Source organism: Somniosus microcephalus, chromosome 4 (genome assembly GCF_052327205.1).
Source record: "Somniosus microcephalus isolate GS21.2 chromosome 4, FLI_Smic_1.0, whole genome shotgun sequence".
NCBI classification, from domain to species: Eukaryota; Metazoa; Chordata; class Chondrichthyes; order Squaliformes; family Somniosidae; genus Somniosus; species Somniosus microcephalus.
In genome coordinates, this window is record NC_140990.1 from 238,075,265 (window position 1) to 238,094,832 (window position 19,568).

Below are 19,568 nucleotides of genomic sequence, written 5' to 3' on the forward strand. Positions count from 1 at the left end.
ATTTTACATTTGATTAATAAGCCAATAGCCTTAACTAAGATTGTTACAAATTAAACCCACTGTAACTGAATATGTTGAATTTTAAAGATCTTAAACAGTTCTGTAATGCGTGTTCTAATATCTAGTGCTGATCCAAAATTTGTAACACAGGCACACCGCTCTAGTAATAGAAACTCCATTGCCAAGGGTCACAAGTTCAAATCTCAGTTTCAGTCATATAAACTAGCTTACTCTTGCTTCATAAAAAAAACCTTGGAAAACCAGCAGAAACCCTTTTTTCCAAAAGAAACTCTTCATTTTACGTTTATTTTATGCCACAGACATCCCCTGTTGTAGCAGCTTTGTTCAAGCCTGATTAATCCTGTTTGTCACACAGAATTGTGAGGAAAATATCATTGACAAACATTAATCAGAAAATTGAATGTGATTAATTCCCATAAATGATTGAAGCAGACTGCTTTTTATGCATTTACAAACTCAGTTGCTTTGTATAAGTGGTTAAAATGTAATTTTCATCTCATACAGGAATCAAGTAAAGCCTTAAACACAAGGCACTTCCTCTTCGAACAAACCCTTCAATTGTATAAGAAAACTGCGTATTAATCAGGAGGTGGGTAACTTTTAATGACACAGCCACACGAACAGGACAGCTTTTAGATTCTGTTCCTGTAGCTCTGTCTGTAGCATTTTTTCTTGGCAAGACTTCCTTAACTTGTCAAACCACGTAAATATTTTAGGCACAAAAACGTAATGTTTAACCAACCATTTGTAGACAAGGTCTACATCCTAATAATAAATTCCACTGCGTTTTAATTCCTACAATGCATACATGGTACTAAACTAAAATTGGCCAACTGTTTGCCGAGCAAGAAAATCATTTTGCAGTTTGAACAATCCAGTTGTAGCATTGAGGCAGCATAAACATACCTTGAAGATCATATTACTTCACGGGTAACAACTCCATTCTCTGTACATTCAAATCCAGACAGTCAAAAATAAGATTGGAAAACAATCATGTATGGGCGGGACAATCAGTTTTTACTTTTGCGCTCCAGACAGTTGGCAAGCAGTCTTAAAACAGCTCTTAGAGATGGTGATGCACCACATTGGAGGATCCACACGTGGCATTACAGAGCAGTGGGACATGGATTCTCTCTTGTAATTTCCCCCATATCACAGCTTCTGATGTTAAGATATAGTATTATGGAGAAGGGGAAAGATAAATATTCACTAGACAGTCCTTTCATCCTGGGCTTGAATTGGAATCCAGCTCAAACTTATGGGATGAAAATCTTCTCTCTGCAGATACGTAAAGGCCCTTAAATTAAACCCATTTCTTAGTTGGCATAAGCCCACAGTACACAACTGACCCTAATCTGGCAACTTCACTCAGATGTCAAGGGTGCCTGATGTGTAAATTGGAACGGTCAGCTGAGAACCAAAGGATGATCATTTAGGGTTGGGATGAAGGTGAACTGTCAAGACAGAGCAAAGTGAGCTTTAATCTGCACCAAGCTTAGTCTGTCCACAACCTAGAGTGCTCATTGCTGACAAAGGTACTAAAAGTGAGATGGTAGCTCACTTGTGTACACATGGATCTTCACCTTAAATGATGGAAAAAAATTGAAGGAAAAACCATCGCGGGTCACACTCCCACATCAACTAACTGCGGTTTCACAATGGCACAGGCAAAGGCTTGAAAATAGATTGAACATTTCCCTAAATGCAGCATGGCACAAGATGGCTGTGGAAAGAAGGATTGATATCCTTCTAAACTTCAAACCTATCTAAAGTAAGTAGCAGAAAATGCCCAAATGATATTTCAGTGAGAGTTCTGGAACTTTTCCTTCTGCAAAAATTAGCATTTCCCACTTTACAAATTCCAGTATTCATGCCACGGCTAGACAGGTGTCAACTCCGAGGTGTTAAGGAAACCTAATGAACAGCAGTGTTTCTGAGCAACACTTCAGAAACAACTCACAATTAAATAGGCAGAAGGTACAAATGACAATTCTTTTTAAATGGTAACTCACAGAATTAACAAGCTAACAGAATACAAGAGAGGCCTGATGAAAATATTATTGCATATCCTCCATCACAAAACATACCCACCTTCTGCACCCAGCGACAGGTCATCCTCAAAGCTACATCCATTTTTTGTAATTGCGCCTGTTGAAACAGTCATAAGCTGAAGTGAGTGTAAACCTTTTATGTTTAACTTCCATTTCTTAAAATGCCTTTATTTATATCAAAATTCTTCTACATAAGTTACATTTTAAGCTTTGATTCTGAAATATAAAATTACAAAAGCAAAAAAATCACACCTATTAAATATCTACAAACAGGACACCTTTTCTACCAATCCAAAATAACATCCATTGGTAAGAAACAAACTTACCCTTCAACGGTAGAGGGCTTTGTTCATCCAAAGATGCCCCCAATGGTGTTCTGCAAGTATACAATAAAAGTTTAATAAGTTTGTCTTTTAATATGTATAAATGCATACTCGGCCTACAAATAAACAAAAAGACAAGCAGGTGAAAGAATGGTTACTGTGCCAACAGCTTCTGCTTTACAATTAAGAAACAGCTTTGGAGGAGGGGCAGGATCCCAGGATAAGTATATAATTGGCTAACTGTGGCTCCTCTTACCAGTGGTTTTTGATAAGCAGTAAATTTACCACCTACTACAACACACAAGACCTGTTGCCTTAAAAATTGTTCACTTTATTTAAACCAAACATTACAACAGTGACTACACTTCAAAAGTAGTTCATTGTCTGTAAGGCGCTTTTGGACATCCTGAAGTTGTGAAAGGCACTATATAAATGAAAGTCTCTCTTTTCTTTCAAAAAAGGGAGCAATAAAAAGCTGCTGGATAATGGAATACTTCTGTCTTGTGCATTGTGCTACATCAGGTAAGATTTTACTTGCATTCCAATAACAACTCAGTAGCCTCCTCATGCACCAATGCAGCACGTTTAATGGAAGAAACAAAGAATTGTGACAATAACTTGGGAGGAGCTAAAAAATATTATTGCTTTGCATTGCAGCCATGTCATTGCAAAGAAAACTGTGTGAAGGTCTCCTGAAATCAAGGCAGCCCCACTTTAAATTTTCCTCATTTCCTGCCAACTATATAGTGCTCACCATAGAAAATCCTCAACATTCTTTAATCCAGGGGCCATGGTAATTAACCATATTTCATGCAATACTTAATATTTATTTCCATGCTAGTCTGGTTGGTTTCTCTTGCACAATTGATGCAGAAATGGTTGAATTATTGTATGATAACTGTACAAACACAATGTTTCCTCTATGTAATATTCTCCAAATATCTGCATATTATAGGAAAGTTTAGGAATTTTTTACTAACCGAGTTATTCCATCTAGTCAAAGTTGTGCTTTAAATGCACACATTATGGGATGTATTCTGAAACAAATTTATTTTGTTTTTGTTACTGAGGAAGTTTTTTGGTTTATTACCCCAAAACTTATCTTCATCCAAAAATAATTCTGACATTTGGGTAACCAAAGTTTACAGTGTGAAAATTCTATAATCTAAACAATACTTCGTTTTAGGAAAGCCTATGAAGTTCAGAGATTAGTTTATATTATCTTGATAATCAGTGCAATGCTCTCCTTGGGAGAACAGTGGAAGGGAAAGGGCAATATACTGCAGTACTTCTTCATATTTCTATTGCCTACTCTAAAAGGACAACATTAAGGTTTTATTAGACCCTCAAGATGTATGCTCTCTCCAATAAAAGAAAAAAAAGACTTGCATTTATGTAGCGACTGTCACAACACAGCCAATGAAATATTCACTGTTGTATGAAACGTGGCAGCCAATTTGCGCACAGCAAGGTCCCACAAACAGCAATGAAATAATTGACCAGTTATTGGCCTAGAAATTGGGTTTTGGCGCAGCGACGGCTTTAGCGCCGGAAGTTAGTGCCGGAGCTAAGTCGCGCTGGGCGGGCCAAAAATTCACTACTTCTGCGCCCAAACGGCTGCCGGCGCTGCTGAAAGCTGTTAGCGCCTGAAAACTGGCGCTATGCGCTGAATTTCGGCGCTATTCCGGCGCTGGGGCGCCCGCTGCGGTGCGGCAGGTTCGGGAAGTGCAGGCCTCCTCCTTCCCTTAAGGAGGAGCTGCCTGCACCCGGCCGCGGCCCGCGATAATCTTTTTAAAAATGAGCCCGGCACCTCGGACAAGTGCCGGGCTTGCTTCTGTTCCGGGGGGGGGGGGGGGGGGGGGAAGTCCGGGGAGGGAGCTGCGGCCAGGCGGGCGGCGGGAAAGCGGCCGGCCGCCGCGGGGCCTTTAATGCGCCGGCGCAACGTTCTGTAAGGCACCTCTGCCAGAACGTTGCTTGCGGCTGCCACGGGCGAGGCGGCCGCAACTCAATTTCCGAGTTCGGGCGGGTTACCATGGCAACCGGGACGCTGCGCACACCGATGACGTCATCGGTGCCGGCGCAGCGCTACCGGCCTAACGCCGATTTAGGGCCCCTGTCAATTTCAAAACTGGCCATAACTTCGCCGCTAGGCCCTCTAGCGCCTCAAAAGCGGCGCTAAGGCCAGTGAATTTCTAGGCCATTCTGTTTTAGGTGTTAGCTGAGAGACAAATATTGGCCAGGACACCAGGAGAACTTTGCTCCACTTTGAATAATGTCCACCCGAGAGAGCAGATGGGGCCTCGATTTAACTTCTCATCTGAAAGACAGCACCGCTGACAGTGCAGCACTCCCTCAGTATGGCCCTGAAATGCCAGCCTATATTATGTTCTCAAATCTCGGGAGAGACTTGAACGTACAATCTTCTGACTCAGAGACGAGAATGCTACCACTGAGACAAAGCGGATGTGTGCATTGGCAAAAGCTTTATGGAAAAAAAGCAGCCGACAGCCAAAGGCTCTGCATATTTCCCATTGACTCAAAGGAGACATAATGCAGATTACCTCTACTATTTCATCTTCAGCAAGCTTGCCGACTTCAACTGTGATTACACTATTTAAAGGATGCACATCTTTGAACAGGTAATAGTTCTGGAATGAGTAAACTACTGCTTTTAGGAACTCTGCTCTTGTGGATCACAAGCTTTTACAGAGATTTACCATTTTAACAGCAAATTGTTTTCATTCTGAGTGCAAGGAAATTTGCAGAGTGTAACTGCATATATTCTACCAATTGAGTGCTTTTTCTGGAGCAAGAGCATTTTTACAGCCTGAAGGGTTGTACACATAAACCCATCACTTCACTATATATCTCAAATTTCATACAAAAAATTCCTGATAGTATTTTTGATTCTCTCAGGTTCCCCAGGAAACTAACATTTTATTTCTGAGCATGTCCCTCACAGACTTCTGTTTAAACCTTTAAGCAGCCAATCTCACTTATAAATATCCTCTTGTGGAGCGAAATCATAGGAGACCCACTCGTACAACATAAATAACCACCATGCATGCAAATGTTCAATAAGTGTGTATTAAAGCTAAATTTGTGTAATATGAATACTGTTGTAAAAGTACATGTTGTAGAATACCAATGTAAACTCAATTTATATTCAAGATGGAACAAATGGCTGGACCTCAAAGTGTAATGGATGACTAAGGAATTATTATTACAGAACTGTTTGTACAGAAAGCTATAATCATTTTAAAAAGTATTTTCCATGTACAAATGCAAATGGGTTTCGTATTTCCTGCTAAAAGGAAAGTTGGAATCTAAAACTTGCTACAACCCTTTTACCTCCCAAATATAGTTTTCACATTTTCTTCCTTGAATCACATGTCATGCAACTTGCAAAGAAAATAACAAAATACTTGGATTAGTTAACTGAAAGGTTAGATATGACATATCTGGGATGTTCAGGAGGATTTTTTTTTAATTGAATTCCCAGAGTTCACTTCATTTGTCACTTAAACTTATGCATGTGACAGCATTTAGAGGGCTTGGTTTAGATGTGCCAGAATTATTTGTACATTAGGCATATGGTGAGGTGATTACATTTTCAGTATTTAAGTGCCCACTGATTTATAATGCAGTATATCTGAATCCATTTTAAACATTATGTAGAAGCTTGTTAATTCTCAGGTGAAACACTTCATCAGAAAGGGGAGGGGAGCATAGATGGAGGAAAAGCTCAGAACGAGTCATCCTGCAGGAGTGCACCTTCTGTTGCAGCCATTCATAGAACAACATTAACTGCTGCTGTGAAGAGATGGATGTGGAAGACCTTTCTACCCTGCTTGCTGGAAGAGTAAGAAGCCCGACAGTGGGTCGACTGAAATAAATATTTGAATGCATAAAGGGGGAGGCAAGTTGAGGGTACTTCTGCTATTTTATAGTAAAAATACTCGAGAATTTTATTTGCAATTCTTGTAAAACTGTCACTTGTGGAATTTTAAGATAGGTCTCGCTTCCTGCTAGAACATTCTACTGACGTCACTGATGAGTGTCTCTTGCACATCTTGGAGCAGCTCCATAAGAAAATGGTGGGGGAGGAGGAAGATAAGGAGGGCCTTGACTACGGAGTGGTGCAAGAACAGAATCAAAGCCACAGGATCCCAGGACAACACGCCATACACTGCATTCCCAAATTATAACATAGTTTCCCTAGGATTCCTCGGTTCCAGAGCGAATCTGAGCCAGGCAGATGTTGTGGCCCGTTTCCTATGTAGCCACTCTGGGACACTCTCCATCAATGACATCGCCACCCTTGAGGGTCTCCGCATGCCAATAATAAAACTGATGATTTTAGAAATACAGTAAATTCTCAAGTATTTTTCTATAAAATGCAGAGTTCTATTCTTAGACCTACTTTTCCCTTCAAGCAAAACTATACATCGAGTCATAGAGTGCTCTAAGGAAACTAAACATAAATGAAGCCATGTTATGGAAAGATTAATTGTATAAGTAAAGCATGTGACCCTATCTTTTCTTGGAACTCTTCTAAAATCCTCAGGGTAGGAGAATTCCACATTACACTGCATATCAGGAAATTGCTTTGACCTTAAAACCATTTGCTTATTTCTGAATAGTCTTTGTCCTGTGGTCTAAAAATGGAATAGTATAAATATAGAAAGGCATTTGTACTAAAACAAAACTTCACAAAATTAATTAAAATCAGTGTTAATTGTTTGGTGTGCATTACTGTTCAAATTTAGAGATATATTAGACACAGTAGTAAGAAAATTACAATAGAATAAAGCTGCCACAATTGCTGCACCTTTCTGGATTTAGTGACTTCTAAATAGTTTATAACATTAAGGGGGCATAATCTCAGGATAAGGGGTCGGCCATTTAAGGCCGAGATGAGGAGGAATTTCTTCACTCAGAGGGTTGTGAATCTTTGGAATTCTCTGCCCCAGACGGCTGTGAATGCTGAGTCTTTGAGTATATTCAAGGCTGAGATAGATAGATTGTTGGACTCTAGGGGGAATCAAGGGATATGGAGATCGGGCGGGAAAGTGGAGTTGAGGCCGATGATCAGCCATGATCTTATTGAATGGTAGAGCAGACTCGACTGGCCGTATGGCCTACTCCTATTTCTTATGTTATAATTAAACATGTTTTTATTAAAAAAAGATCACCATATGCTCTGTTCCCCCAACAGAAACAGACTTACCCACAATCTTGAAGCCAAATTTCAATCTTCTTATTTGATATGCCATTTTCTGTCAAAGGAAATTATATCAGTTTAGTGCAATGTGTTATCATTTTACATTTAATTCACAAGCTATCAGCCATAACTAAGATTGTTAGAAATTAAAGCCACTGTAAAGTTGGAATCAGACTGAATATGTTGGGCTTTAAAGATCTTTAACAGTTCTGTAATGACTGTTGTAGCCACAAGCAATCAAGAACATGCTGCTTTTCAAAATACACAGAATGTTCAAAGTTCCAGCACATATTAAGTGCATCTCCACATTGAGTTACGAGTCCAATGATTTCACCAGATCATCACATCTTAGGAACTTCCTCAAGCGCAAATGTAGCAAGATGCAGGAGATCAAGCTAATTCAGCTGCTTCTGCAAATTTTGTTGATGTTCATTACAAAGCCATGAACTGAAATCTAGAATGACAACCAGGCAGCAAAATAATTTCCTTTTTTAACCTGCCACACTTGAAAAATAACATTTATTCGGTTATATTTATTTTAGTAAACTTTTCTTATCTGACTCTGAGGTACAGGGTATTTGGTTTACAGCATCAGGAAGCTGCAGTGCAAAAACATTATTGGGCCAGAAATTGCTGAACGGGGCTTGCAGCCCCGTTTTTGCACTTACCCCGCGCTCCTGCCAATCAGCTCCAGGGACGCCTGCACTTGCTAAAACAGAAAGAAGAATCCCGGGCAGCGTATGACGTCACGCCGCCCAGGAGCCAGGAGCGTGCAGTGCAAGTGAGACACGCCCCTTGAGGTCTCAGTTTCACTGGACACGCCCCCAATGTTTCTGTCAAGCTGCTAAGCATTTTTACATGCAAAGCAGCAGTTTAAATAGGTTTTTGGAAGTTTTTTGAAGATTTTGGTAACTTTTATAAACTTTTTAAAATGTTTACATTATTTTGAGTAATCTGAAGTAGTTTTAAAGAGAATTAAAGCAATTTAAAGACTTTTAAAAGCCCTAAAAGAATTTTTTTAATTCCATTTATTTATTTAGCAATGTCGTCGTCATACGTGTCTTCACACTGTTCCCTTTGGGGAACTGTATGAAGTGGTGGAAGGATTTATGGCCATGATTAACGCTCATTCCGTGACCGTAACCATCTTTGAACCAGCCATTAGGGCGGTTAGTCCTATGGCGGGAGGGTTTTACGGGCTCCCACAAGCTATACAAGGAGGGGGGGCCACCCACACCCACGGACGCAAATATCCCACTGGATGTCAACCCAGAATTTAGAGCCGGAGCTCCGACTTCACTTGCCGGGACTGTCTGGAGCGGGGTTCGAAACCCTACCCTGATCTGGCCCAGCGGCGGGGATCCTACCGCTATGACAAAGGCCCAATCCGATTAGCAACGTGAAATGGCAGCATAGGGCTCCAGTCACGGGGAGGGAAAAGGCGCAGGAAACGTATGGGTGTCACCTTTTGTGCGGAGTGGGTGGGCCTTTTGCGTAGCAGTAAGCATCCCCGCCGCTGGGCCAGAAGGAGTAGGGTTTTGAACCCCACTCCAGACAGTCCCGGCAAGTGGAGTCGGAGCTCCAACTTTAAATTCTGGGTGGACATCCAGCGGGATACTTGCGTCCGTGGGTGTTGGTGGCCCCCCCCCCTCAGATGGGTTGTGGGAGCCCGTAAAACCCTCCCGCCATAGAACTAACCACCCTAATGGCTGGTTCAAAGATGGTTACGGTCACGGAATGAGCGTTAATCACGGCCATAAATCCTTCCACCACTTCATACAGTTCCCCAAAGGGAACAGTGTGAGGATACGTACGATGATGACCTCTTGCGCAATGCACCTCCTTGGACCCTCAGTCGCAGATGCGAGGGGGCAAGTCGTGCAATTGTTAAATTTTTCATTTTATTGACATGTAAAATGTTGGCCCAGTAATTCCCTTCCAAATGCGCGAGTACGGTCGGGGTACTTGCGCATCTGGCTGGATGAAATGCCGGTTTTCAGCATGCACAGTGCATGTGGGGAAAACCGGCATTTCCTGTCCTCTGAACGAAGGGGTTCAGAGGCAGAATGCGTGCGACTGCACAGGCAGCGCGTGCGCAGTATAATTCGCCGCTTTCATTAATGCTTTCAGTGAGGTCAAGTCATTACAACTTACACATGAAAAAAGCATGGGTACAGTTGCTCCAGAGGCTGCGGAGGAAGATATTTATTATCGTGGAGCTTCTGAAAGTATGTATGTCTGTATATATTCCTTTGCGTGTTATGTATATATTCCTTTACTTATGTGTATGAATGTATTATTTAATTATGACTTTGAGAAAGTAACTTATTGGAAAATCATAATTAAAAACATTCATACACATTAGTAAAGGAATATAAAACATACATACATATACGTAAAGGAATATATGTGGACATACATACATAACTCATTCTCACATTCCATTCACACAGCCACAATTGCTCCTTCTACCTACCGTTCTGAAAACCCTTTTTAAAAAAAGAAAAAAATTAACTTTAAAACTTACTTAAAATTTCTTAAAATAACTTCCCTCCCTTTCCCAAACAAAAATATTGCATTTCAGAAGCTCCACGATAAAATATATCTTCCTCCGCAGCCAATGAACAACTTTACACTTGCTTTTTTCAAGTGTAACTTCTAAGGACTTACCCTCACTGAATCCATCATTGAAATCCACAAAGTTCACTGCGCAAGCGCTGCCTGTGCAGTCGCACGCGCTGTGAATAGACCTCGGGTCTGGAAATGCCGGCGTTCCCCGCATGCGCTGTTCCTGCTGAACGCCGGCATTTCCAACGGCCAGATGCGTGAGTACCCCGACCGTACTCACGCTTCTGGCCGCGAATTTCTGGCCCATTAGAATTTTGGAGTTTCTTGCCCCACCCCATCACTTCAGAAATTTCAACCAGGACAACAAATATTTACATGCAAGAAAAGATTCCAGAAAATTAGGTAATCTAAAAGTGAGAGTTAAGTGCCCAATGCAGTCAACAGAGCAGTTACAGGGGCCAAACATTATGCCATCTCGCCATGTTATGAAGAGCGAGTTGGCTTGTTTTTGTGCATGGCAATCATGGAAAGGATTTCAACCTCGCAATCGTCCCATTGGGGGAGGAGGGGAGTGGGTGGACAAGAATCAACTTAGGAAATTGATGGCGAGATGACAACTGTTATAAATCTCATCATCATGAAGAAATGACTCATGAAGTAACGCTGGACGGCCAGCTGGTGGCGCCGTCCAAGGAGTATAAATACTCGGGCGTGGGCCCAGCTTGCCCAGGGACATTTTGTAAGACAGGAACTAGTGAAGTACAACTAGACCTCCATGTTTTGAAACAAGTTGATTAAAGCCTTGCTTTATACTCGAACCAAGTGTGTAGTGAGTTTTATTACGTCAATTTAATCAACTTGATATCGACTCCACGCTCAGTGATTTCGGGAACAGCCAGCTACGACTTCAACTGCAGAAGGGAACTCCGGCGTAGTAATCATGGACAAACTACTCAGACCCGCCTGTCTTGACCTGGACCCGAATTCACCTACAACTGCTAAGGTATGGAAACACTGGTATCGTACCTTCAGCAACTTCCTCAGGGTGTGTGGTGAGAATGTTCCTGGTAAATTAGAGATACTTGGCAATTATGTATCTCATGTGTTTGACTATATCGAAGACTGTGTAGACTATGACTCCGCTATCCTAATATTACAGTGACTATATGTAAGGCTCCAAACGAAATTTTTGCTCGGCATCTACTGGCCACAACTCGACAACAACCCGGGGAATCACTTGACGAATTCCTTCACAAACTTCGCAGGCTCAGCAAGGATTGTAATCTTAAAGCTGTCAGAGCTGAGCAATACCAGGAGGAGTTAATTTGTGATTCCTTTATTAATGGGATTGCGTCTCCCTTCATACGCCAGTGTCTGTTGGAGAATAAAACTCTCTCGAGTTACAGGCTGCCTATGACCAGGCATGTTCCCTGGACTTAGCAAAGAGGAATGCAGATACCTATCTTTTACCTCGTGCACGGGCTGCTGCTATCACTTTTAATGACTCCTTCGATAGGTCTCGGGTGGAAGCCCTCACTGATGATGACTCTAACTTAGTGGATGACAACCCTACCCTAGAAGCCTTCACTGGTGACAACCCCGCCCTAGCGGCATCTTGGCAATCTGGAAGTGTTTCTTCTGTGGAGGTGCGTTCCATTATAGGAAATGTTGTCCTGCTCGTAACGCAACCTGCAATCATTGCAGCAAGAAAGGCCACTTTTCTAAGGTATACCGGTCGAGAGCTCCTGTTAGTTTTGCAGCTACTATCTGTAAAACTGCTCCTCCCCCAAGAACCACGACTAAGATTACAGCTGTCAAGGGTAAAACTGCCACTCCTTCCATCACAGCTGCTTTTCCCCAATGTCTGTTCCATGCAGCCACAAAGGTTTCGGTAAATGGACACATTTTGAGCGCACTAATCGACTCATGCAGCTCTGACAGCTTCATTAGTGAGCGGGCTGTCAGTAAGTTAAAACTGTGTATTTACCCCTCGGACAAGGAAATTGCAATGGCTCTGACGACACTGACCACCAATTCTTCCGGCTTTTGTCTTGTCGACCTTATTCTCAATGGCCGCACTTATTTCTCCACCCGGCTCGGGGTGCTCAAAAACCTATGCAGTGATGTGCTCCTGGGACAGGATTTCCAGAAACAACACAAAAGACTCACTTTCGAGTTTGGAGGGTCAAAGCCGGAGCTTACTATTTCCAAAGTACCATTCTGTGCACTTTTGGCGGCTTCGCTCGACGAGCCCTCCTTGTTTGCCAATCTTTCCCCCCCGATGTAAGCCCATAGTCACTAAATCACGACGTTTCAGCCAAGATGATTGATCCTTTATCGAGGCAGAAATCTCTCGCCTTCTAGCTGATGATCATTGAGCCATGTTCATCTTCCTGGCGGGCTCAAGTCGTCGTTGTTAAAAATCCTCTGAAGCAACACAAGAAACGTCTTTGCATCGATTGCTCGCAAAGTATTAACCAGTATACCAACCTAGAAGCCTACCCACTACCACACATCGATGATATGGTCAATAACCTTGCCAACTACAAGGTATTTACAACTTTTGATTTAAAGAGTGCATATCATCAAGTACCTTTAAAGGACTCTGACAAAAAAGTATACGGCCTTTGAGGCCAATGGTCGGCTTTAACAGTTTTGTCACCTTCCATTTGGGGTCACCAATGGGGTGGCCGTCTTTCAACAGGCGATGGATAGCCTAGTCAAACAGGAGAACTTAACGGACACTTTTCCATATCTAGATAATATCACCATTGCTGGTCATGACCAGAAGGAGCATGATGCCAATCTCCAGAAATTTTTTGACGTTCTCCGTCGTCGCAACCTAACCGTAAATGAGTCCAAATCTGTGAAATCAGTACCAAATCTGTGAAATCAGTACCATCAGTCAACATCCTTGGCTACTAGGTGGGCAACGGTGTCATCAAACCGGATCCGGAGAGACTTCGTCCACTTCAGGAGCTCCCTCCCCCTACGAATCTCGGCTCTCTTCGGATTTCTGGAGGATGGAATTGGCCGCCTTTGGATACACCATACATTATCGACCCGGCAAAGAGACTGTGGCCCCGGATACCCTCACATGGGCATTCTGCTCTTCTATGTCAACTTCGACGGATCTTCATACTGACTTATGCCATCCTGGCGTTACCCGTATGTTGCACTTTGTGCGATCTAAAAATCTCCCATTTTCTACGGAAGATATGAAAAGAACATGCTCTTCCTGTAGAATTTGTGCGGAATTAAAACCGCAATTCTTCCGTCCATCGGATGGCTCGCTCATACACGCTATGCAGCGACTCAGCATTGACTTTAAAGGGCCATTGCCTTCCTCAACGCGAAACACCTACTTTCACCACAAGTAAAATGACACCATACCATCCCATCAGTAACGGACAGGTTGAGAGATATAACGCTATCATTTGGAACGCTGTTCGACTTGCACTGAGGTCACGCAATCTACCAGACCAGCAGTGGGAAACTATGCTCCCTGGCGTGTTGCATTCCATCAGGGCTCTTCTTTCTATGTCCACCAATGTCATGCCTCACAAGCGATTCTTCAGGTTCCAGTATCGCTCCACTCATGGGACATCCCTACCATCATGGTTGGCAGCTCCCGGCCCCGTGCTGCTCCGAAGATTCGTCCGCTCTTCCAAAAACGATCCCCTAGTCGACGAGGTGGAACTCACAGATGTTAATCCCACGTACGCGCACGTGCGGTACCCTGATGGCCGGGAGTCCACAGTTTCGCTCCGAGATCTGGCTCCCTGTCCAACCGGTCCCACGGACCCAACTGATAGAGGGACCCACGGTAATGATGCCGACCCTCTGCGCTCCATTGAAGATGTCGCCCTACCTGGGACATCAAGAGATCTGCTGGCTACCCCACTGGATCCACTCAGGGAGCCGAGCGCTCCCCGTGGGATGGCCACCCGAAGCCAGGACGCCGGTCAATCCCCGGCTATCAAACAAGATGAAGCCAGCTCTGCGCCTGTGGGGTCCCGCGCCCGGAGTCATGATCTCCTCAGTCTCCCTCAGGTCGATCAAGGCGACACGGGCCCGGTCGATCTACCAGTACGGATCAAGCGGCCCAGGGACCAAGACACAGTCCGGGGAGACGTGCCTTCCAGCCATAAACAAAGATCTAAAAGACTGCGGCTATTCGTGGTCCGCCTAATCCGTTAGGAGGAAGTCGTCGGACTTCCAAAACTTTTAGGCAGGAAGAATGTTATAAATCTCATCATCATGAAGAAACGATTCATGAAATAACACTGGATGGCCAGCTGGTGGCACCGTCCAAGAAGTATAAATACTCGGGCGTAGGCCCAGCTTGCCCGGGGACATTTTGTAAGACAGGAACTAGTGAAGTACAACTAGACCGCCATGTTCTGAAACAAGTTGATTAAAGCCTTGCTTTATACTCGAACCAAGTGCGTAGTGAGTTTTATTACGTCAACAACAACTCCTTTGGCATAGGGAGATGGAACAAATGAGAAAAATGTAAGTTAATAAGAATTAAGGTGACTGTGATCTAGAGCAATAGTACTGGCGACATGTACCATTCAAAAATGGCCATGCTAAGCACCATCAGTGCAATTCATTATTGCCATCACATATATTCTATCTTACACAGGATCCTTCATCTTAGCCTTTGCAGTAGACTTGGCAAGTGGCTTCCTTTCATCAACCACTTAGTTCTTCTTAGCATTTCCATTTTTAAAATAACACAAGCACCTGAATGGGAGGTAACTTATGAAAATCCAGTAAAGGAGAACATAAACAGATCAGTGGAAGACCTCAGTTTATTCCAGGAGTGAAGATCAGTTCCTTAGTGAAAACAATGGGGGAGGGAAAGAAAGAGAAAGAATAAACTGAACAGGTAAAAGATATTTCCACAAATTTGCATAGTCCCAATTTGAAATAATCACAATTAATTCTATTTACAATTGTACATCTTATTTTAAAATGGCTTCCATGCTGAAAATGGCACTTGGTTCCAAGCAGCCCAAAAATTCAAAAAGATTGCTTTATACCTAAAAATGACATTTACGAGATTATTTTAAACTCAAGAGTGGGGTGGGACAGGGGAAGGGGTGGTTCGGGTCGACAGTCAATGGAGAGTTAAATCGGGCGGGGTGTAAAATGGGCATCCGTCCCGAAGCTGCCAGTTTCCCGCCTGGCGGGTTAGGTTAAAATTATCCCCTTAAAATGGTCCAGACATTGTTGTGAAGCAATTAAAAATGCTAATAAAATTCAAGAATATCAAGCCAGCAGCAGAATACAAATCTACACAAGTATGCCAAGGCTTTGTAAGCCTTAGTCAGACCATACACAGAATACTGTATTCTTTTTTGGTCCCTAGGACACAAGATGGGCTACAGAAGTACTGCACTGAAGTGTTAGCCTAGATTATGTGCTCAAGTGCCTGTGAACCCACAACCTTCTGACTCAGAGCTGAGAATGGTACCACTGAGTCAAAGCTGATGTTAAAAAAGTTGTTTTATTTTACCAAAATCTTTTAAATGTGCAGCCATTGTTTGAAATTTTTCTGTCAGATGGACAGATCTGCCAACAAGGTGCAAATTGATATCCTTCATATATAGGACATAGTTTTTGGCTTGAGTGTGCATTTCAATGCCTGAAGATACTTTTAACAGTTGGCATAAAAACTCCTTCTATTAAATGGAGAATAAAGCAAGCCAAACTCAAGACTTGCAAACCTAAGATTATGCACTTAACAATACAAAACATTCCAACTAATTTCAATATATATAACTCAAAACAGAAAGGAAATATAATACTGCCTATTTTAAAGCCCCTAATATACTAGACCAACAATCATTCACTTTGCTTCCAATTTCCACCCTTCCCTCACCTTCACATGGTCCATCTCGTACTCTACCCTTCCCTTCCTCGACGTCTCTGTCTCCGTGTCTGGGGATGGGCTATCGGCAAACATCCACTATAAACAAAGCAACTCCCACAGCTACCTGGGTTACACTTCCTCCCACCCCGCTTCCTGTAAGGAATCTATTCCATTCTCCCAGTTTGTCCGTCTCCGTCGCATCTGTTCTGATGATGCCACCTTCCATACCAGTGCTTCAGATAGGTCTTCCTTTTTCCTCAACTGAGGATTCCCCTCTACCGTGGTTGACATGGCTCTCGAGCATGTCCATTCCATTTCCTGCACTTTTGCTCTCACCCCTTCCCCTCCCTCCCAGAACCATGATAGGGTTCCTCTTGTCCTCCCATTTCACCCCACCAACCTCCACATTCAACAGGCCATCCACCGCCATTTCTCCCAATTCTAGTATGATCCCTCCCCTCCCCTTTCAGCATTCTGAAGGGACCGCTCCCTCCGCGACACCCTGGTCCACTCCTCATGGAATGTGTGCAAGATAGTTTTCTACATCAGTATGTTGAGGAACCAACTAGGGAACAGGCTATTTTAGATGCAGCATTGTGCAATGAGAAAGGGTTAATTAATAACCTTGTAGTAAAGGGGCCCTTAGGGAATAGAGACCATAATATGATAGAATGTTATATTAAGTTTGAAAGTGATTTAGTTAAATCCAAAACTAGGGTCTTAAATCTAAACAAAGCAAACTACATAGGTATGAGGAGTGAGTTGGCTAAGGTAGATTGGGAAACTACATTAAAAGGTATGATGGTAGACAAACAAAGGCTAGCATTTAAAGAATTAATGCATAATTTACAACAAATATACATTCCTTTAAGGCACAAAAACCCCACAGGAAAAGTGGTCCAACCGTGGCTAACAAGAGAAGTTAAAGAAAGTATTAGATCAAAGGAAGATGCTTATAATGTTAACAAAAAGAGCAGTAAGCCCGAGGATTGGGAGGATTTTAGAATTCAGCAAAGGAGGACCAAAAAATTGATAAAGAAATGGAAAGTAATATGAGAGTAAACTAGCAAGACATAAAAACAGACTGTAAAAGCTTCTATAGGTATGTAAAAAGGAAACGATTAGCAAAAGTAAATGTAGGTCCCTTACAGGCTGTGACAGGAGAAATTATAATGGGGAATAAGGAAATGACAGGGAAATTCAACAAATACTTTGTTCCTGTCTTCAGGGAAGACGACGCAAAAAACATCCCGGAAATAGTGGAGAACCAAGCCTCTAGCGAGAATGAGGAACTGAAAGAAATTAGTAAAGAAAAATAGTAATGGAGAAATTAATGGGACTGAAAGCCGATAAATTCCCTGGACCCGATGGCCTACATCCTAGGGTTTTGAAAGAGGTGGCTACAGAGATAGTGTCATCTTCCAAAATTCCATAGATTCTAGAACGGTTCCTGTGAATTGGAAGGTAGCAAATGTAACCCCACTATTTAAGAAAGGAGGGAGAGAGAAAACAGGGAATTACAGACCAGTTAGCCTGACATCAGTAGTCAAGAAAATGTTAGACTCTATTGTTAAGCACGAAGTAACAGGACACTTAGAGAATAATAATAGGATTAGCAGAGTCAACAAGGATTTATGAAAGGGAAATCATGTTTGATGAATCAGAGTTTTCTGAGGTTGTAACTAACAGAATAGATAAGGGAGAACCAGTGGATGTGGTCTATTTGGATTTTCAGAAGGCATTCGATAAGGTGCTACAAAAGAGGTTATTAAACAAAATTAGGGCTCATGGGATTGGGGGTAATATGCTAGCATGGATTGAGGATTGGTTAATGGACAGAAAACAGAGTAGGAATAAACGGGTCATTTTCAGGTTGGCAGGCTGTAACTAGTGGGGTGCCACAAGGATCAGTGCTTGGGCCTCAGCTATTCACACTCTACATCAATGATTTGGATGAGGGGACCAAAGGTAATATATCCAAGTTTGCTGATGATACAAAGCTAGGTGGGAATGTAAGCTGTGAGGAGGATGCAAAGAGGCCTCAAGGGGATATAGACAGGCTAAGTGAGTGGATAAGAACATAGCAAATGGAATATAATGTAGAGAAATGTGAAGTTATCTACTTTGGTAGGAAAAATAGAAAAGCAGAGTATTTTTTAAATGGTGAGAGATTGGGAAATGTTAGTGTTCAGAGGGACCTGGGTGTCCGTATACACAAATCACTGAAAGTTAACGTGCAGGTAAAGCAAGCAACTAAGAAAGCAAATGGTATGTTGGCCTTTATTACAAGAGTAAAGACATCTTACTGCAATTATATCAGGCCCTGATGAGACCACACCTGGAGTATTGTGTACAGTTTTGGTCTCTTTACCCAAGGAAGGATATACTTTCCAAAGAGGGTGTGCAACGAAAGTTCACCAGACTGATTCCTGGGATGGGGGGGATTGTCCTATGAGGAGAGATTGAGTAGACTAGGCTTGTATTCTCTGGAGTTTAGAAGAATGAGAGGTGATCTCATTGAAACATACAACATTCTTACAGGGCTTGACAGGGTAAATGCAGGGAGGATGTTTCCCCTGGCTGGGGAGTCTAGAACCAGGGGTCACAGTCTCAGAATAAAGAGTCGGCCATTTAGGACTGAGATAAGGAGAAATTTCTTCACTGAGGGTGGTGAATCTTTGGAATTCTCTACCCCAGAGGGCTGTGGAGGCTCAGGCGTTGAGTATATTCAAGACAGAGATGGATAGATTTTTGGATATTAAGGGAATCAAGGGATATGGGGAGGGTGCAGGAAAGTGGAGTTGAGGCAGAAGGGCAGCCATGATCTTATTGAATGGCGGAACAGGCTCAAGGGGACGAATGGCCTACTCCTGCTCCTATTTCTTATGTTCTCCTCCCTTCCCACTGTCCAGGGCCCCATTCACTCCTTCCATGTGAAACAGTGATTTACTTGTACTTCTTGCAATTTAGTATACTGTATTCGCTGCTCACGATGTAGTCTCCTCTATTCGGGAGACTGCTTTGCGGAACACCTCCGTTCAGTCCGTAACCGTGTCCCTGAGCTTCCGGTCGCCTGTCACTTTAATTCCCCGCTCCATTCTCACTCTGACATCTCCGACCTTGGCCTCTTACACTGTTGCAAGAAGCTCAACATAAACTCGAGGAACAGCACCTCATCTTTTGATGAGGCACTTTCCAGTCTTCTGGACTCAACATCAAGTTCAATGATTTCAGACTATAACCTCTGCCCTATTTTTTCCAGATGGCAGTTGTTGATGATTCTGCTATACCCATTTACACCTCTTCTAGACCCATCTTTTGTTTCTTTACTTGTTCCATTACCACCCCATTTTGCCTTGCACCATCATCCCCTTTGTCATTTAAATCACTCCTGCCTTCCACCCTATCACAGACCTTCGCTTTTGTTCTTTCCTCCCATCCCCCCTTTCCCTGAAACTTTAACACTGTTTCTCTCTCCACAGATGCTGCCTGACCTGCTG

The 19,568-nt window shown here is 42.7% G+C and overlaps 1 protein-coding gene across 2 annotated transcripts in view; it reads right to left on the reverse strand.

Moving 5' to 3' along the window:
• Window positions 1–19,568, reverse strand: part of itprid2 (ITPR interacting domain containing 2) — a 216,176-nt gene that overhangs the window by 78,620 nt on the left and 117,988 nt on the right. For both annotated transcript variants that reach the window (XM_085985961.1, XM_085985960.1), the window contains exons 3-5: window positions 7,626–7,674; window positions 2,399–2,448; window positions 2,113–2,169 (exon numbers count right to left, since the gene is read on the reverse strand). In XM_085985961.1, coding sequence (XP_085842087.1) covers window positions 2,113–2,169; window positions 2,399–2,448; window positions 7,626–7,674 — 156 coding nt within the window. The remainder of the gene's footprint in view (window positions 1–2,112; window positions 2,170–2,398; window positions 2,449–7,625; window positions 7,675–19,568) is intronic.